The sequence below is a fragment of the Canis lupus genome, chromosome 23 (assembly GCF_003254725.2).
Source record: "Canis lupus dingo isolate Sandy chromosome 23, ASM325472v2, whole genome shotgun sequence".
Classification (NCBI taxonomy): Eukaryota; Metazoa; Chordata; class Mammalia; order Carnivora; family Canidae; genus Canis; species Canis lupus.
Window position 1 is genome coordinate 14,778,201 of NC_064265.1, and position 21,944 is coordinate 14,800,144.

The following is a 21,944-nucleotide window of genomic DNA, read 5'->3' on the forward strand; positions in this document are numbered from 1 at the left end:
TGAAATTTGTCTAAAAGGCAAAGTATAATTTTGGATTTTCTGCTGTGTTATTAATATGAGTTTTCTTGGAATGAAGCAGTTTAATTCAAGTTATAAAACCTCCTTACACCTGAATTTTAAGAGTGTTTTCAGGAGTATATTATGTGTACAGGAAATAAGATAAGGGGAAAATATGTAAACAGATGCCAAGTAAGTTACACATTTATTACAGCTACAGACATTCAAATGTGAGAGGAATTTCAGAATACAGGGAAACACTGAGAAGTGGGCACAGGAGATCAGAAGAGCCCTTAGAGAAGTCATTCAGGCAGGGGGCTGGCCTGGCCCAGTGTCCTTTTAGATAGGGTGAGATAAGCAGAACACTGTGCCTAAGTGGAAGGTTCACAGCAGCTGGGGTAACTCTTCAGGTTAAGAAATTCTAGATGGTATCAGGAGCATGTTCGGGGGAGGGAGGGGTGTCATTATTTTATGACCCAATTACATAAAAACAAAAGAAGTCTTTTTAAAAAATATTTTATTTATTTATTCATGAAAGACACAGAGACAGAGGCAGAGGGAGAAGTGAGCTCCCTGTAGGGAGTTCTTGGAATCATACTCTGAGTGGAAGGCAGTTGCTCAACCACTGAGCCACCCAGGCATCCCAAAAAAGAAGTCTTTTCTGATGTATATTCCTATGAGGCATGGGATGGAGGCACATTTTGCTCTATAGCTACACATATAAATGGCAAATCTCTACCTACCAAGCAAAACTGACTTCCCTGGCATAAGACCAGCACAGAACGACAGAGCCACGAACTGAGAATAGACCTTTACTTGGTTTAAAACTCTGCTGGCAGCATCTTGAAATCTTGAATGATTTTCTAACAAGGAATCCTGCATTTTGATCTTTCAATGGGGGGGGGGGGTGCCACAAATGATGTTGCTTGTCCTGCTATGCCAAGAAGGTACAGGAAATGAATGAATAGGTTATTATTCTTTTATCAAATGGCCCAAAGGATCCACATTGGTGTTATTTTGAAGAACATGTAAAAAAGTAATCAATTTTATGCCCAAACGTGGAAAGAAAAACAACCACCAAACCTCTTTAAGCTATAACGTACAATTTTAACAAATAAAAAATAAAAGCAAAGAGCATTTTGCTCGCTGCTTATTCACAAGTTCCTCCAAATCAGAAGATATTTGGGCTAGAAAGGCAAGATGAATCTTTCTCTATTCTGAATATTTAGCAATAGCTAAATACAATTTTCCTAACTCCTTCAAGTTTTTCTTTATATGAAATCTTACACAGTAAGTCTTTCAGCCTGTTATTACTATTATTATTATTATTTGAAGTAGGAAACTTGCATTTCTAGGAACAAAAGAATTCTAATTCTGTTCTTTCTGTCTTCCCACAGGAGCTACTATCCATCGCCTCTTAGGGACGATAACCTTCCCTCCTACCAGAGGCATGAATTGGAGAGGAAATGTAAGCCCTTAATTACTACAGATGTTACTTTATGGAATTTTTATTCTAGGAGAGCCACAGAATGAAAAGCTTAGGCCCCAGAGCCCCCTCCTTGTTCAATCTCTCTCTGGATACTCATCTGGATAAAAGGCAGTTAAGAATCTAAAGCTTGCTTGCAGGAGTCCTACAAATCAAATCCTTTCTCTTTGTCTTAAAATGACATGGAATTCTAAATGAAGACTAAAACTAGATTGGGGTGTGTGCACGTACTTGTTGATTCTAAAGTGTTTCAGCAAATACAGAAGAAGCTAGAGTAGGAAATCAGGTGGCTCACCCACTCTACCCATCTAAAATATTTTTGCTCTGGATTGAAAGCCCTCAAGTCTTCCCTTTTGGATTCTAAGTGCGATCATCTTTTCTTAAGGCTATTTTACAGCCGCATCTAGCCGGATGGGGGCTGTTTCTAGTAACACAAAGACAGCAGCATAGATTGTTCACTTTGGCTTCATTCAGATTTAACTAAGTGAATGTCTGCAGTGAGCCTTTAGAGACTCTCCTCTCCGAAAGAATAAATGCAATAAAAGTCTGTTTTCTGTAGCTGCTGGCGCTTAGTGTCAAACCATGTTATGCTGCACCACCCAGCAGTGACAATTTCATTTTAATACACGGGGCACATTTTAACAAGGCAAAGCAGTCCCAGCAAAGGCAGCAATATAGGAGCTACCGAGGGAAAGGCTCGGTTCCTCGTGCATTTTATGTGGAAACGGAACAAAAGTGAGACTGGAGCTCTAGGGGGGAAGACAGTGCATTTGAATAGCCACCTTAGGAAGAATGCGCCCATTCTCTTCTCAAGTTTCACAATTAACTGCTTTGAAATGCCAGCTCAAGCTATCTGCAATCTGGCCCACGCTTCAGTTGAAACTGACACTAGCATTATCAAGTGAGTCTGAAAAGGCGGCATGCCAGACAAAGCTGCCTTTACATGTCCCTTTCAGACGGGCCACTGAATCACTACAACCGCATCTATTCTTCCCAGGCGGTACCTGAACCCCCTCGAGTACCTCGGGACAGCTCGCGTGCCAGGCCAACCATTCACCCGAAGATACATTAATTAGGTTCTTACAAGGCTCCAATCATTGTATAAAGCTTCAGGGTTTTCTGTTAGGTCTGATGTTTAAATATAAATACACATTAAAGGTCCCATTTGACATTCTTTCTTGTCTCAGAGCCTAGGAACCTGGCTTCAGTCATTCAAAACAAACCACAGAATTGTGATTGAAAAAAAAATTTTTTTTTTTAACCAGTTACTAAGGGGAGCCAGTTTCACAGCCAATACAATTCCCACAGGCAAGTTACATCAGAGGAGAGTTTGATCCAATATTAGTAGAATGTTCTGGGTCAGACTTAACACACAAAAGTGGAAAAGAATTTTGCAAAACCTTCTGCAGCCTACTTATCTCAGTTCAATAGAAAAATCTCTCAGTTTATGATCTTAAAGCAAAAAGCATTATTAACCATATATTTAAAACAAATCCACCCTGCCATTTATGTCGGTTAATTAGAGGTTTCCGCTATTGGGAAATTTTTGTGGTTTTGCAATCATGGGCTTTGTACAAATTATTGGCAACTTAGAATATCCAACATTGTAAGCCAGTCTTCCATCTAAATCCGGCTAAAGTTATGCAAAGGGTCAACATTAATAGTTTTTTTAAAAGTACTAAAATGTGCACTCCTTCTGAGATTTAAAAAATGAATTCCATCATTTACTTCTTAATCTATCATAATGGAAAGAACAACAGTTGAGTCCCAGGTACAAAGATGAGTGAATGAGCTGAATTTTCTTCTTAGTCTTTACAATTTGTTTTCCACCTGCCAGATGCTCGACATTCTTAGGATACAAGTGTCATAAATGCCAAATAATGCAGCAGAGCTGCCTCTCTGCCATCTTTTTCTACCCAAACCCAGACATTTGGGAAGTGTCTTATTCAGCAGTACAACACATTCCTCTTAGGAAACAAAATTGTGGACAATATTTGACTAACTAAACCCTACTTCAGAGTTTTAGAATTACAAAATTTTAGGACTAGAAATAGCTTCAGATATCTTCTAAATTATACAGATGAAGAAACTAACACTAGTTGCCTTCCCTAGAGACTAGTCAATGGATGAACCTGGAAGAGAGCCTTTGTCTCTTGACTCTCAGTTCAGATGGCTTACCTGGAAGGGATGGAGTTCCATTGCTAGCCTCCATCATCCCTCCTGATTCCCTGTACCCATCTACTTTAATGTGTTCTGATGCTGATAGATTGTGCTACTTCCATTTTGTTCAGTCTCTGTTACCTGGAGCAGTTGTTTGCAAAAATGGAGATATACCTTCATCTGATGTGACTGAAAGGGCACTTAACCTCTACGGTATTCTTTCCTAAAACCTATACATCATATGGATCCTATCATGAGAAAAACATCAGACAAACCCAGAACTGGAGACATTCCCTGGGATACTTGGCTAGTGCTACTCAGGAAAAACAAGGAAAGTCTGAGAAATTGTCATAAACCATAACAGATTGATGAAACATAACAACTAAGTACAAAAATGGTACTCTGCATTGGATTTTGGAACAGAGAAAGCATATAAGTGGAAAAGCTGGTGAAATCCAAACAAAGTCTGGAGTTTAGCTAATAGTAATGTATCAATGTCAGTTTCTTAATTTTGATATATACACCAAGGTAATGTAAGATGTTAATAATGGGGGAAAATGGGTGTGGTGTATATGGGAACTCTTTATTACCTTTGTAACTTTTCTTCTAAATTAAACTTATTCCAAAGTAAAATGTTTATTTTAAAATGACTGTACATTACAATTATTAGGAAACTATTTTTAAAAATACCAATGTCTGGGCCACAGCCCAGGAGATTCTAATTTAACTGCTTTGGCATAAAGTCTAGGCACATACTTTTCAAAGCTACTCAGGTGATTCCAGTGGGCAGCCAGGGTTGAAAACCACTGTTCTGGAGCTGTTTGCCCAAACTAGAAATCATGGGCTGAATTCAACCTTTAGGTAGAAAGTTTTGTTTGTACTACAAAAAGGTTTTGGGGAATCTGAAATGATTGTCAACATTTAAAGAGTGGGAGACTTCACATGAAGTAGATTGGATTCCTGATTCCTCTTGAAAGATGATATGCTCTGATCCATGTTTTCTGCACAGCAACCGTGGTATAATAAAAATGGATTTAATCTTTGTCCCTGGTTTCTAACACAGAACTCCTAAAGCCGTGTTATATCCTGAGTGAAAGGAATGTCCTCTGTTATTTATAATAAGGCCCTTTTGGCCATACCTGAGTTTATGAGTTCAGAGAGCTTCCGGGTTGGTGAACATATGGATTTGCTGGGAGGGTGGTGCTCCCAGGGAGAATAGGGAAGCTCTGAGCTACTCATACCCCATATCTTGCCCTTTATATCTCTTTGAGTTGTGTTCTTTGTGATATACAAGTAAACATAAGTAAATTGTTTTCATGAGTTCTGTTGGTTGTTCTAGTGAATCAGCAAACCTGAGGGGGTCAAGGAAACCCCTGAATTTGTAGTTGGCTTGGTAGCAATGTGGGGAGCTCCTATCATTTGGGGCTGCTGTCTGAAGTGGGAACAGTCTTCTGGGACTGAGCCTTTAAACCTATGGGGTCTGTGGATAATTCCACATAGTGTTAGAATGGAATCAAACTGCTGGACACCCAGTTGGTGTCAGTTAACTAAAGAACTGATGTTGAAAAACAACATATATTTATTGTTAAAAAAAAAACACACATTTGGTTTTAGGAGGGATGTCATCATAGCAACCATGACTTGAATTTCAACAGTTGAACAGTTGCTTTCTTTAAACAGAACCAGTTTGCCATCATTCCTACCATCCTGTATCAACTGCCGATGCTAAGGTAAAGTAGCAGATGCTTAGCTATTATTAACTTTGCACAATTTTTCTTTCCTTTTTTTAATTGTAAGGTCAAGGGGAAAGAAAAATTGTCAGTTTGCCCATGCATTTTCTGATGTTTTCTGTTACCCGTCTATGATTTCTCTGTTCTATGCCTCAAAGAAGTGATCCATCTGTGAACTGTGTCCTCTTAGCTTTTTTATCTGATGGCTCTTCATTGGCTTCAGTCACTTGAGACCTGGTAGGAGTAGAGGAGTCTGGCTGGTTCCTCATTCTCTCCGGGCTTCGGCACTGCCTCTCTGGCTAGGATTGCATCCCTCCCTGTCTCCAGCTATTCCAGCCAGCCCCTGCCTCCAAGGCTATGGGGCTCACTGGCTCTGGGAACGCTCTTCCATTCGCCTTCAGCTGTTTCGGGGTGGTAAAAGCTTCCTTCTGCTGATCATCTCTGTGTATCTCAACATCCTTTGTCAGTTCCCTTCACTCTATCCACACTTTTGTAAATCCTGCTTCACTCTAGTCTCTTCAGTTGAATCATTTAGGGTGAAATTCTGTCTGTAGCCAGCATGCTGATGCCTATGCCATAAAACTATCAACACTCAAGGAAAAAAATTATCCTGGAGGCTGTGTGTTTTAGGAAAAATGCAAGGGGAAGAAAAAAAAAAAAGGTTTCTTTTACACCAGTCTGGGAATTACTTGTCACTTAGATTATCTGTCTACTTCCGGTTGACATCATAACCTGAATCTGTCTTTTAACCATAGATTGTTTCAAAAGAGTTTTGGTGAAGAAATGGAAGCAAATTAAATTAAAAACATTAAAACTGAGATAAAAGGAATCAATAAGTATAGTATGTTCAGATGGAGAAAACTCCTACCACTAAATGCCACTGGAATTCATTATCACTTTTTTTTTTAAAGATTTTATTTATTTATTTGACAGAGAGAGAAAGAGCACAAGCAGGAAAAGGGGCAGGCAAAGGGAGAGGGAGAAGCAGGCTCCCTTCCCCTCTGAGCAGGGAACCAGAGCAGTGCTCTCAGGACCCAGAGATCATGACCCAAGTTGAAGGCAGATGCTTAACCAACTGAGTCACTCAGGTGCCTTCACCCCCACTATCACTTTTAATTAATCTCTTTGAGCTGCAGGCACATTTGATTCCTAGATATTATTATCTGTTACATCTCTTTTCTTTCCTCTATTAAATAGCAATTTTCCCTTTTTTCTGTTTCCTAGATGTGTCAAACTCAGCCCCATCTTAGATCTCTGCCTGCCTTTGCCAGGATTCCCTATCCAACCCCACCGAGAGACTCTCATCCTGGTTCCTTCTCACCATCTGGATCTCAGCCTAAATGCTATCTCTTAAGAGAACTTTCCTGTCCTTGACTTCCAGACTCTCATTCTGCCATGCTCACCTTTGTATCTCTATGTTTTATTTTGGCTTAAATTATTTTATATGGATTATTTGATATTATTTTATATTTTCCTATTTGTTTGGTTTCATTTTTGTTGTTTCCCCAGTCTTGTAGAATGTCAAATATTTTTCTTTTGTGTACCCTTCTGAATTACTGTATTTAGAACAGTTACTGACATCTTATAGTGCTCAAGACATACTTATTGGGTGAAATGAATAAATGAATGAATGAATGAATGAAAAAATGTAAATGTAAAATGAAGTACATTTTACATATCAGAAAGGGAGGCTCAGAGAGTTTATGTATCTTGTTCAAGAACACAGATAGGAGGTGCAGAAATAAGATGCAGAAATAAGACATAAGCTATTTTCCAGAAAGCCATTTTCATAACCAAGCAGAGTGAGTGTATGGATGATCCAACTCACAGACACCAGAGAATACAGGAAAGATGCTAAATAAAGAGACTCACACTTGTGAGTCCAAATGACATTTCTCAGTCTTTCTTCTTTATTGGTGGGAAACAGACAACCTATCTCATATCCCCACAGCCTTCACATGGCTCAAGAGTCCCCATCACAGTTTGTGCTCACAACCCACACAGGGCAAAGAAACCTTAGAGGCCCTCAGCACACTTAATGGCTTACTGTTTCCAAACTCGAGGTAACAAAGTTCTCCAATTTCAGTTTCACATGAGTAAATAATATTCAGAACCCTCCTCTCATCCTACAGAGGATGATATTTGGGATCCAGTCATTTCAATTTTATAATGATAAAACAATAATGTATATATTTCCCTCCTTTGCAAAGTTTTTATAAAGCCAAGTATAGTGCAAAAATTGATTCCAGGACATTTCAAAATTATAGATTATTTGATGCTATTTAATCCATTTGTTTGATTGGTTGACTGGTAGGTTGGATGGTTAGTTGGTTGGGGTCTTGAAATCCAGGGCTCCAAATATATGGAAAAGAAAGAAGAATGTTCTTCCATATATCTTGCTGTGATCATGACTTACAGATACTTATGGACAGTGAATGAAAGAAAAAGACACAATATGCAGAAACAGATCAAGATAAATGAAAAAACACAAAACAAGAACAAAGATCCAGAACCTGAAGGATGGAGAGTTTACTCTCCAGTAGATCACATTTGCTGGCAAATTGCATGAGGAATTAAGATTACCAAATAGAGTAACAGACCTTAATCTCTTCAGTCTTAGCAAACACTGTAACCTCTTTCTGTGCAAACGCAGCTATGGATTGGAGATGACTGATCACTAAATTTACATCTTGGAGATTTTCTTTGTTCACATTTGATTTCCTACTTCCAGGTAGGTTTGAGGAAGAAATGGCAAAAGAATAGCCAAAACAGCAAGGGGGAGAATTTATAACACAAAGAGAGATTCAATCAGATCAACAGATACGATTGAAACATATTCCAAACAATGAAAATTAGATAAGCTTGATGGTCATTTTAAAGGTCTTATATCTATGCTACCTGCATAGGAAGCACTGGTATTTGTCTTATAATTTTAAAAATTCTTTTATTTTCATTATGCTGATTCTGAGTCAAAGTTTCACTATATTCCAGGAGGGGAGAAGATAGGGAGCAAGAAATATCAGGGAGTAGATAGCAAATCAATAAAATTTTAAAGATATTCAAAGCTCATAAAAGAAAATAAAGTATTTTTAACCTACTATTTATACTGATTTTTAATAATCAGGCTGATATTTGCCTATAACATCAATTATTATTATTATTATTATTATTATTATTATTTTACTTAGCAAAAAGAAAACACTGAAACTATTTAATTGGAAAACTTGTTCATTCAGTAGGGAGAGGTAGAACATATGTTAAAAGTCATTCAAACAAAATTCCATGAGAATCAAATGAAGAGCACCGAAGAGAGGTGAAAAAGATTACAAAATACAAAGGTCTCTGTGCTCAGCGGTCTCTCACGCTCTTTAGCTCACCAGGGGACAGTAAATGTATTTCTTAAAGAGGGTCTATGTTCCCAGATGTTGAAGCTGGATTAATTGTGAATGTTTACCTCCCTCCCACCCCCCTCCCACCCCCGCCATCACTTCAGCACTCTGGGTCATTCTTTCCCGGCCTCACATAACAGTCTTTCAATGTGATTTTTGTTAGACAAACGGTTTCATGTTTCTGGGAATGGGAAATGAATAACATGAACACGCAGTCATGTCCGTCCAGCCTCAGGCTGATTTATGCTCTGATCCTCACCCTGGAAGGCAAGGTAGTCTGTTGGCACCCGTTAGCTCTGCAGTAGTGAGTCTGACTTGTCTGATGGTCAGCATTCCCACCGTAAACTTCTGTTTTTGGAGGTTCATGACTTGGCTATAAAATGCTGCCTAGAGGGCGGTGGATCTTACAAATTGTTTTAAGTTACAAGAGAGTAAAAAAAATAGATAAATAAATAAAATAAAATAAAATAAAATAAAATAAAATAAAATAAAATAAAATAAAATATCTGTAATTTCAGATATATTTGGTGCTTCTCGGACTTTGAAAAGCCTGTAATTGTGCTGTCTGTGCACCCTACTGGCATTTAAATTTATGCTTTGAGGTTCAGTGTTTTAAATATAAAATGAAGATATTACCTTTACTTTGAAGAGATGGTTATCAAAGGAGATTAATGTATAGCTTGAGAGTAAAATAATAATGGGGGGATTTCTTTCTAATTAAAGAATTTTAGCATCTCTTGCCCATGAATCAAGGACCCCATCTGGTGATTAGAAGTGACCAATGGTAATATTTAAAATGAAGCCTGCTGGGGCACCTGGGTGGCTCAGTCAGTTAAGCAACTGACTCTTGGTTTCCGCTCAGGTCATGATCTCAGGATCTTGAGATCAAGCCCCATGCTCAGTGTGGAGTCTGCTTGAGATTCTCTCCTTCTTCCTCTGCCCCTACTCCCACTGATGTGCATGCAAGCACTCTCTCTCTCTCTCTAAATATAAATAAATAAATAAATAAATAAATAAATAAATAAATAAATAAACAAACAAACAAGTAAGTAAGTAAGTAAAATATTTAAAATGAAGCCTGATTAAAAAAAAATTATTCAGGTTACATGAATTGAGAGAGTCAAAAATTCAAGAGATAGCTATGATTTACCAGGCACAATTGCAGGCCGACTGTTCTTCCAATCAAATAACATTTTCTTTTAATAATGCCTGTGATGCTGTGAACTTTTAGAGGAAGAAATAATTTGTAAATCAATAATAGCTGAGCTGATGCTACTGCAGTTTCCTCTAAAATCCCAGGACACCCATCTCAGAATTGGCTTATCATTATCATCAAATGCTACCACCCTGCACAGTTAGAGTCAAAAACAAACAAAAGCAAAACCTTAACACTTGAAGTGATTTCATTTGTTCATCATCAAAAATTTACTGAAGATTAATAATGTGCCAGATAATTTTCTAGGTGCTGGGACAGACATGAGTAAGAACAAGATCTGGTCCCTATATCTGGAGAACAGGAAGGGAGATGGATTCATGACTAGTATATTTGACAAAGTGATACAGTGTGATAGAGATGTCAACAGGAATTAACTCCATCAAAATTTTTTTTCTAGGAATGAAGCCCAGCAATTTGAGATTTTACAGGCCTTCCAGATGATTTGAGAACCAGTCTGATGCCTAAAGGCAATGCTTTTTAAGGTTTAGAGAGCAGGAGAGTCACCTAAGTGCTTGTTAAAGCACAGATTGCTGCACCCCATCCACTGCCCATCATTGCTGATTCAGTAAGTCTGGGATACAGCTCCAAAATTGCATTTCTAACAATTTCCCAAGCAATGCTGAGGTTTCTGTCCTGGAAACTACACTTTGAGAACCATTGTCCCAAGGCATTTATTGTACATAATCCATTAACTTCTCTCACCAGCTATGCAATATCTTGGAAAGAAGTAAGAAAACTGTCACTCAAGTCATCTCTGTTTTGTGGTTCAGAGGGAGACCTCTGAATGAGAGTGGCTGAACAACAAGAAAAGGATGATATTTTAAAAAGAAGGAAAACTGTGTAAAAGTTAATTTGTGAATGATTGAGTTTTGTTAAAGCAACAGCCAGGGTGGTTTGAGAAAATGCAGAGCAAATGCCCAAGTGTGAGGAAAGAGAAATCTGAGCAGACCCACTGACATATGATATAAGTTAACATTATTTTCTCACATCATCAAATTAGGTATCATGTGGGATCCTGCTCCTTGGAATTTCAACTCTAAGACACATGGAGAATGAAATACTGATTCTTCATCAGTTTCTTGGCTTCTTACAAAAGAAGCAGATTCATATTTTCTTTTGATTTCTTATACCTAAGAAACTGATTTGAACCTATTTGAACCAATCCACATGCTACTTTCTGAAATTGGAAAATAACATGACTTAGAGTATGCAGACCTAAGTTTCAGTATTGGAATATGACTGGTAATTCATATTCAAAGCTCAGAGTTTTAAATGGCCATTGTTTGGGGGTTTAGTCATTCAAGAACTTCATAGGAAGGCAATTATGCTAACTACCATCTACCCATCCATCCTTCCAACAGTGAAAAGGAAACATGACTTAAGGATATGTATAATCCAGTGAATGAAGACAAAGATTAAATAATGAATTCTTTATGATTTTGACAAATTTTCTTTGGGGAAAAACAAAACAAAACAAAAAACCCATAAACTTTGACAGGAGCTATGACCAGATCATCTAACTTTGAAAGCTGGAGTTTGTGGTCAGTAAAGGGTTCTCTGAAGAAAACACATTTAAGCTAATACCTAAAGGATAAGAAGGCAGAAACCAGGGTAAGAGTCATGGAAAGTGTAACAGTCAAGAAGGGCTTCTTGCGCCCAGGATAGGAGACAGGAAGGCACAGAAGGCCAGGAAGGTGAGTGATGTCAGGAATGATCATGTCAGGGATGATGGCGGAGAGGCCAGTAAATCCAATCATATGGAGGGATATAAACAGTACCCTGACATGATCAGATTTGTATTTTTTTTTAAGATTTTTTTTAATTTATTTATTCATAGAGACAGAGACAGAGAGAGAGAGGCAGAGACACAGGCAGAGAGAGAAGCAGGCACCATACAGAGAGCCTGACGTGGGACTCGATCCGGAGTCTCCAGGATCACGCCCTGGGCTGCAGGCGGTGCTAAACTGGGGCGCCACAGGGGCTGCCCTCAGATTTGTATTTTAAAGAATCATTTGTAGCTTCTGCATGCAAATTGCACTAAAAGAGGGAAGCTGCATTCAGAGCAGGCATAAAAGAATAATTTAAAATTCCTACTTTTCCTCAGCTCCTAAAGGGGAAACAAAAACTATCAGATTTACTCTTTCATGATATCATATACTATAATGATAGTGTTGCCTGTTTACAATGTGCATTTCTTGGTTCTTCGCTAAGAAGAACTGGCGGGCACTGAGGTGGGCACTTGACGGGATGAGCACTGGGTGTAATTCTGTATGTTGGCAAATTGAACACCAATAAAAAATAAATTTATTATTAAAAAAATAAAAATAAAAAAATAATAAAAATAAAAATCTGTTGAGATGAAAAAAATAAAAAATAAAAAATAAAAAATAAAAAATAAAAAAAGAATATTCTTCATTTTAAGCAAACTGAAAGTGTATAGAGAAGACAAAAGTGAGAGAAAGGAACAGCCCAATCTCTGTGTTATAAGCTGAATTGTGCCTATATTGTGACATACAAATTCCTATGTTGAAGTCCCAGGCCCCAGTACTTCATAATGTGACTATATATGGAGATAGGGCCTTTTATGGGTGGGCCCTCATCCAATCTGACTGAGGTCCTTTACTTTCCTTTTTAAAGATTATTTACTTATTTGAGAGAGAGAACATTCATGGGAGAGCAAGGGTAGAGGGAGGCATAGGGAGACAGAGAAGCAGACTCCCTGGGCAGCCCAGGTGGCTCAGTGGTTTAGCACTTCCTTTGGCCCAGGGCCTGATCCTGGAGACCCGGGATCAAGTCCCATGTCAAGCTCCCTGCATGGAGCCTGCTTCTCCCTCTACCTGTATCTCTGCCTCTCTCTCTGTGTGTGTGTGTCTCATGAATAAATAAATAAAATCTTAAAAAAAAAGAAGAAGAAGAAGAAGCAGACTCCCTGTTGAGCAGCAAGCCTGACAATGGGGGGCTCTCGATCCCAGGACCCTGGGACCATGACCTGAGCCAAAGGCAGATGCTTAACTGACTGAGCACTCAGGTGCCCTGATATTTTTTAATTTATTTTTAAATTAAGTTTATGTATTTAAATAATCTCTAACACAATATAGGACCTGAAACTATGACCCCGAGGTCAAGAGTCACATGCTCTTCTTACTGAGCCAGCCAGGCACCCATGACCGATTCCCTTTTTAAAAAGAAGATAGTAAGACATAGAGAGGGAAGACCATGTGAAGATACAGGGAAAAAAAGATCATCTATAAGACAGAGGGAAAGGCCTCAGAGGAAACCAAACCTACTAGTACCATGATCTTGGACTTCTAGCTTCCAGACATTTTCAACATTTAACCTACCCAGTCTGTTGTATTCTGTTATGGAAGCCCTAGCAAATTAATGTACTCTGTACCAAAAGCCCTTAACTTAAAAAAAAAAAAAAAAGAAAGAAAAAAAAGAAAAAGAAAATCATTATAAATCTTAGAAAATGTTTTTCCCTGATAAAGTTGAAATATGTTCATTTCACACCAGAAGTACAAATGAAGGAGAAACTAATTTGTTAGTTTTTTGGGGAATGAGAAGTGGGAGAAGAACCAAAAGAATGTGAATGCTGTCTCAGCCATCATTTCAGTGAATCCCCACACTGGCCAGTCCTGAACAGCTGCTTATCCACTATCCAACAATGATACACTGACAAAATTCAGAGACTCAGGTGATGTGATTAGCTCTGCCTTGACCATGCAAATGAGCAGTTATCAATGATCTGAAAAAGTGAATGCCTCAAACATACATGCAAGGGAGGGAGATTTCCTTCATTCTGCTTATTTCTCCTCAAATCATCATGTATCTTGTATATGTCTACCAGTCTACTAGAAAATGGTGGAGATAAGAATTTTAAGTTATGGTCCATTTGTAGGAAGTCAAGTCAGAGATTGGTTTATATTTATTTAACTTTTTTTTTTTTTTTTTTTTTTTTTTTTTTTTTAAGATGGAGAGAGAAAGTGAGTGTAGGAGGGGCAGAGGGAGAGAGAGAATCCCTGGCTAGCTTCATGCTCAGGACAGAGCCTGATGTGGGGCTTGATATCAAAACCCTGAGATCATGCCTCAAGCTGAAGTCAAGAGTCAGACACCTAACCAAATGAACCACTGAGGTACCCCTACAATTTGTTATCTTTCAAAGTGGGTTAATGAAAGTTGATTTGGAATGGTTTCCATATAATGATGGGGTTCATTATAGATGGACCTGTCTGCAATGGGCTGACTTCCAAATGACACTAGCATCCATTCACTCATCCATGTTAAGTCAGCTGGAGACACATCAACACACCAAGCCATGGAGACACAGCTTTTACTCTCGTTCTTTGCTGTTGAGCAATTTCTTTTTCTCTGTGGTTTCTTATGCTTTGTTTTTCATGAAAGCACAGCAGGTACAACCATTTTAACTCCAACCCTGGCTGAGATCTTCTTTTGTAAACATCCCCTTAAAGTTAAGATGAAACTACTTTTCTTTCTCTGACAATGAAAAAAGTGCAATTTGCTTTTTTCTGTTCTGTGTAAAACATCAAAACTACACAGCCAGGGCCTCTTAAATGCAAATGCCCTCCTAACTCCCCCTTATATTTCTGGGTTCCTTGGGACTTCCCAGCAATTCCTTCCTTCTCTTGACTGAGAAATTCTATTGTCTTCTTCTTTGGAAATCAATGCAAAAGCATTTGGATGCTTTGTTCACCACATGGGCTGTTTAGCTTTGGGGTACTGGGCATTTATTACCACTAGCAGAGATTGGCAGCATCTGATTTTGCTAATATACAGGCATAGAGAGAAATGGGAACTGGGTATGCATATCATTATGACCTGAGACACATATAACCATTCTATGTATATATTTTAAGCAAGCATAACATATTTATAATTACATTGGAATTATTTGGATTGAAACAAAGATACGGAGTTGGTTTGGAAAGCTACTTTTTGTCAGGGAGAGAGTAAAATATTCTATTGCTTTGGGCCCTAGTGCTAGAAAGGAATGGAATTAAATGGGAATAAGGAGGAAAGGCAAAAAATACATGTACACGTAGCAAATGTTTTACCTGGCAAAGCCAACGCCTCTGCTGACTCCATTAGCATCTCTTAGTATTCTTGTGGAAATGACATGTCCAAAGGGTTTCAGCATATTCTCAAGTTCCTGCTCATCCATAGAAATGGGGAGATTTGAGATGTATAGGTTTGTTGGGTCTTGCTCTTGTTGCTAAGGAAGGAAAGAAACAAATGCATTAAGTTCTGAATATTGAAAAATGTACTGCACAAAAGATAAACTTTTGCTTGAATGCAACATAGATTCCCATCTCCCACACACTCTTGAGCATTTCTTTTACTAATGGCTCTACTTCTTTTCAATGAATTCCCTTCTTGCTGGAGTGTTTCTCACAGAAACAATGTCATAAATGAAAACCAAGCTTTCTGTCCAGCCTCCTTAAGAATGAAAAATAAACATTTATTGCAACTGAACTAAGGAAACATGTATGTTCTTTTCTATTCCCACTAACTACTGCTTCTATGCTCACTGCTCCAACTACCATCACCACTAGTTACTAATGTTGCATTTAGTGAGTGCTCAGAACAGGGCTAAGCATTGTTCTACACAGTTAATATGCATTATTTTATTCATTTTCCCAATAAATATAGTTGTTACCATTGTTCAGAAGACAAAATTGATCCCTAATTTGTCCAAGTTACAGAGCTCCTAAGTATCAAATCCAGGGCTGAAATCTGGGGCTATTACCGAAGTCTGTGGGCTATCACCTAAGTCCACAGGCTTCACTGTCCTGCTTTACTGCCTTCCACTAGACCAAAGGCTGAGGCAGGAGGAGAACCACATCCGCCCCAGTGTCACTGTGGAATTTCCTAAAAATGCAAATTCTCAGGCCTTACCCCAGAACTACCGAATCAGACACTTGAGGGTGGGACAAGCAATTGGTATTTTGACAACCAGGTGGTTCTGATGACTGCTCGAGATTGGGAATTGTTATTTTACAGCATACATAAACATGTGTGAATGAGATTATGAAGTCTATCATTTTCTAATCCAACAGCAATAGTGCTAAATAGGTTTCCTTAATAGAATGAGACCCTCTGGGGCACCTGGGTGGTTCAGTGGTTGAGTGTCTGCCTCCAGCTCAGGTTGTGATGCCAGGGTTCCTGGGATCAAGTCCCATATTGGGCTCCTCATAGGGAGCCTGCTTCTTCCTCTGCCTGTGTCTCTGCCTCTCTCTCTCTGTGTCTCTCATGAATAAATAAATACAATTGTTAAAAAAAAAATAGAAAGGGAACCCAAACAATTGTTAGCATTATCTCTGCATCCATGGATGTTCTCTCTTTCACACAATGAATTAGTACTGGGACTTAGTTGTATATAGGTACAAGATAAAACAGTCATAAACCTGGCATATTAGCCACTAAGATTAGAATATATCATATATTTAACTGCACCTTTTTATTTTAACCAAAACAACAACCTTAACTCAAGGATAAGTGAGATTAAATTGGAAAAAGAAATTCTGGAATCTATAGAAATTGACATTATGCAACAGTAAAACATCTTTTGTGAAGAGATATATTCTGTACAAAAAGTAAGGTTTTAGTTGCAATGAAAAAAATATAATAAGCAAGATTCCAAATATTAATTCAAAAAACAATTTGGTGTGAAACTATTGTTTTTTTAATCAGTTCTAAATACATAGGACACTATATTTTATTAAGCTTTTATATTAATAATTAATTGGTCAATTTTAAAAAACATTTTATTAAATCCACAGGGAGCCTGATATAGGACTTGGCCCAGGACCCCAGGATCACACCCTGAGCCAAAGGCAGACACTCAACCACTGAGCCATCCAGGTGTCCCTAGGTTAATTTTTTTTTTTAACGTAGTTTAGTTTTCAAGCTTTTTTATCACCATGGAAAAGTAAAAATAAACATAATCAGAAAAAGACAACACAGCTTTAGTATTTAGGAATAGTGTAAATGTAGAAACTGTACAACTGTAGCCAGTCTCCCCCTCATTCTCTAACACACACACACGCACACACACTACTAAAAAATGGCATGATCCTAGGGTGAAAACAGAGATAATATTATCTATTATGCTTTCCTAAATGCTTATGATTATTTATTTATTTATTTATTTTGCTGGGGTGAAGGGAAGGAAAAAAAAAGAAAAAGTGATGTTTTGATACATAATTAGGAATCTTATATACAAACAAGTTTTTTTTTTTTTTTAATTTTCTATTTTAGGGAGAGACAGAGAGAGCATGAGTGGAGGGGCCATGGGAGACAGAGAGAAAATCAGAGCAGCCATGGGGCTCGATCTCACAACCCTGAGATCAGGAACTAAGCCGAAACCAAGAGTCAGATGCCTAACCCACTGCACCACCCAGGTGCCCCTATATACCTTTTATACTATTTTACTACCCATCATTTAATTTTAATCTTTACATCATCACTCCAAAGGTAGCTCGGCAAATATCATTCATCGATATACTATATCAATATATTCATTGGATAATAAGGAAATGGAGCCAAGCAGATGCATCACCTTGCCTGAGGACAATCTGATAATTAGTGACAGGATTGGAATTAAATTTAGCGACCAAGTTTCACTATCTTCTAGCTCAGTGTGTTTCTCACTAGCCCTATATTTCCCAAGCTTCAATCACCTGCATGTCACCCGAGAAATGATTGTCAGCCATGTACAACTATTTTATTTACTGAAAAGCTTTCTTTAAGTCAATGTACCTTTGGCCTTAAATAGGTTCATTTAAAAAGTAACTTTATGTTGCTATCAAACTAAAAAGCTGGTTTAATTGGCATAAATAGGTTAATGCAAGAACAAGAAACAAATTAGTGTTCTTAAATTATAGCTAGGTACTGTTTGTTTGTAAAAGGCATTAACTCTTATGGTTGACTTTTTTCTCAGTTACAAACGAGATTTGTAATTAAGAGAGGTGTGAGAAGCTCACTAGCACCAGATGGGAGTCCTTTGTTTTCCCCTGGGAAGAATTAGAATTGAGACGGAATTAATGAAAAGAATAATTTTCTTATGATGCAATTTCTGGATCTTGCACACCTATATCTACTTAAGTTCCATGAGGATACATGTCCCTCAGATTGGGAGTTCCTGTATCAATCCCAAACTTCTCAGAAAGGAGCTGCACCAGGTTGAAGTCCCCTGAATGGGTTGGAAATTGCCCAGCACCCCTTTGTCCTTGATCAGGCTAACTAACCACACTTAGCCAACCCATTATCCCATTGTGCTATACAGATCTTTTCATTTTCTCTAGATAACAATGAATTAATGTATCCTGATTCAAATCCATTTCTAAATTTTCCAAGTGTAGAACACATCGCAGCTTTCCAATATGATGTGTGATAAGCACGCAGAGCTTAGTCCGCAAGGAAGTGGTCAGTAAGCTATTTTCTGAATCCAAATTCAAACAGCAAGGCCAACTCCTTAATCCGTAGTCACAGACACATGATCGCACTGGATAGTGTCATGCCTTAATATGCATTCACAGAAAAAGTATAGCATTGGGCAGTGTCATTCATTAAGTAATTCTGTCCTCTGAAATGTGGTATTAGTCTTGAATGTATTTGTTGACTTGACATAGAATGAATTTTAAAATAATGCATACATTTATATTTTATACAATTATACAGTTATATTTTTACTTTTAATGTTGTCTATGTATCAAGTTTATGTAAATTGATGGCCACTTTCAAAAGAGTCTTTGGCATTATGAACCAGAGAGCACTCTCCTTTTAACTTTTCAGAAAAAAATTCTCATGTGAGAATTGCAATCAAAAAGAACTTTAAGAAAACTTTTTAAACTTAAATTTTCATGATGATTTAGTTCAAAGATGGACTTTAGGGGATATCCTCTTCAATCTGATCATTTAATACATGAAAAAATAAATAAAAAAGAAGCTAAAGGAGTAGTTATGGCTTGCTCGAGTCCACCGAGCTAGCAACAGGCCAGAAGTAGAATCCATGTCCTTTTTCCATGGTCTGCTGTTCTTACCAATTCACGATACTGCCTTTTCTTTTAAGAAACAGTGAATAGCAGACAGCAGGTTGTAGCTCAAAGAAATATTAGCATAGATGATAATCAATGTCTCTGAATTCTTTGTTTTATTCAGTTTTGCTTATTTATCAATAGCTCTAGCTATGGAGCTAAGGCTATGGAAAAAGAAAAAAATTCCTAGCCTTGGTCAGCATTTTACACACTCATTGAATGAATACTCTGCAATGTATACTCCTTTGTAAAAGTATATGACAATGATTCACACATGCATTACATTGAATTGGCCAGATCACCATAAGTAACTCCCCAATTTTGGTCTGTTGCTGCATCTTTTCATACAGGGATTCCTTGATCTATTAATTTTGTCACAAGATTGTGAAACAGTAAGGTATCCTCTACATTATTAATGAAAGCAGAGATCTGTCCTTCCAATTAAGAATATGTAAATAATTTTTTTTTTCTGAAATGACTGCCATTTTCTTAGGTTTTTTCATAAAGGCAAATTGCCAAAATAGGATTTATTGGCACTCATTTGCTTTTTAACAGTTTAAGACAAGTTCAGAATTTCAGAGCATCTCACGGTAGCTAAGCAAATGAATGCAAATAGAGGACATAATGGTTGTCCAAATCTAGATCGAAGGTTACATCTGTTGGGGAAGGTCATGGAGAAGATGTGATCACTGGTTTATCCATTAGCCACACCTGGGTAGTTGGCGGTTCTTCACCTCCTCCCCTTTGGAATGTGGGTTCTCCTTGCTTTCCTCACTTCCAGGGCCTGCTCCAAGGACATAGCTTTGGGATTGTGATGTGGTGATGAGACTATTTGGATAGTGTAGTTGACTTGTCCCAGTTAAAGCTTCTATATAGACCTTTAAGATTTGACAAGGAGGTATGAAGATCCACTCATTTTACTGTTGCCTAAGACAAGTCTCGTATGTAAGTTCCTTTTCCTCACTAAACCTGCCACCTACCCATCTGGAGTGGCCGACTTCTATCTTTTGCTACCCTCCAAGTACTGGGGCCAGTTTCAGATTACACCTGGGAAGCTCCAGACCAACACTGTCTGGGGCTGTGTATTTTGAATATGCATTATGGCTATTATATATACATGATTCTGAAAAAGGTAGTTGGTGGAAGACTTAAAAACTTGATTTGGTAACACTCAGTCTTGCTGAAACTACATTTAAATATTCAGGAAATAGTTATTAGCATTAGAGACTTTAGAGCAATGTTTATCAAGCTACGGGGGGGGACGAGGGGGGAGACCATTTTTATTTTAAATCTGTCATGGACCAATATTTGTTGGTGTCATGGATCAATAAAAATAAGTTAATAGAAAATAAAATTAAGATAAAAGATAAGCAAAATAAAGTTAAGATTTTTTTTATTATTACACTTGACAGACCAAAATTACATTTGGATTAAATGTTATATCAATATAAAATTGTTATAGAAGGTTTTAAACGCTTACTCTCAATTTCTTTACTTATTTCATTGAGAGCAGTATCATTTGGTGAACCAAACTTTATGTAACACTGTTTTAGGGGACTATATTCCTATTTTTTCATCATAGTATAAAACCCTGTGTTTATTAGTTTTTGCTTACTTTATATACTATAAAATCCTTTTTATTATCATAAAATTGTGTGCAACCAATTTATAGTCATTTTTGAACTATTAGACAAAACTGTCTCAAGATGAATTATCTGAAGCAGGAGTGATAAAACAACCAGAAATATCCTGAGGAAGTCTGAAATAATTCTAAAGCAAACATGTGACTATAATATTTTAAAAACACATTGAGAGGGATGTTCATACAAGCTGAATATTATTATTATTATTATTATTATTGTTGTTGTTATTATTATTATTACCTTACATAGAGCAGAGTTTTACAGTATTCAAAGTGCTTCAGGGTCCTTTTATTTCATGTGGCCCTTTATCATAATCCTATGAAGTAGGGAAGGCAAAAGTTATTACCTCCACTCTACAAATAAGAAAACTGGTTCTGATATCTTGGAAGGGTTGCCAACGTCACATGGCCAGCAAGCAAATAAACAACACCAAAAGTGATATGTTTTGACTCCTGATCTACTCTTTCCACTACACTATACCAACTCTGGGGATTGCCTATAAATATGGCAGTTCAATGAGTCTCACCTGTAAAAGGGAAAATCAATGGCAAGTCACAAAACAGCAATTATTTTTTAATGGAATAGTCTATTTTAAATGTTGGAGCAATTTAAAAGTTAATAAGAATTAAAAAAAAAAAAAACTTGTTTTCTCTCACCCTGCAAAGGAAGCAAAGAGTCAGGGCTTCCCATGTAAACAACTGGCCTCGAGGCATCAGAGGTTTTGGAACTAGTTTACCACCAACCTTGTTTAGTTGCCCTCCCTGTTCTAAGAATATTCTCAGCATATTCAGTGCATGGCTATCAGTGGTCTGGCACCTCTAGGTAAGTAGTACCTGGAGGAAGCCTATAGTTCTGGCCATATTGGCTTAAGTACCACACATGTGTCTGATGGTTATTTTATATGCCAACTATGCTGTGCCATGTGGGGCACAGATGGTTAGTCAAACATTATTCTGGATGTGTCTATGAAGGTGTTTTCTCAGTAAGTTTAACATTTGGATCTGTTGACTGGGAAAAGCAGATTGCCCTTTTATGTGGGCGGGTCTCATCTACTCAGTTGAAGACCTGAATAAAACTAAAAGACTGATCCCCTGAGTTAAGAGAGTATTCCTTCTACCTGTTAGCCTTCAAGCTGGGACACACACAAACTTTTTAATATATATTTATATATTTAATGCATATATTATATATATATTTTTTTTCCTCTGCCTTCAGGCTCAAATTGACACTTCAGTTCTTCCTGGGCCTCAAACTTGGTGGCCTTCACACT

General features: G+C 37.6%; 1 protein-coding gene across 21 annotated transcripts in view; it reads right to left on the minus strand.

The window, feature by feature from the left end:
- The window catches only part of RBMS3 (RNA binding motif single stranded interacting protein 3), a 1,287,947-nt gene that overhangs the window by 244,786 nt on the left and 1,021,217 nt on the right, over positions 1-21,944 (minus strand). For all 21 annotated transcript variants that reach the window (XM_025461062.3, XM_035705246.2, XM_049099705.1 and 18 more), the window contains one exon: positions 15,051-15,208. In XM_025461062.3, the coding sequence (XP_025316847.1) occupies positions 15,051-15,208 (158 nt within the window). The remainder of the gene's footprint in view (positions 1-15,050; positions 15,209-21,944) is intronic.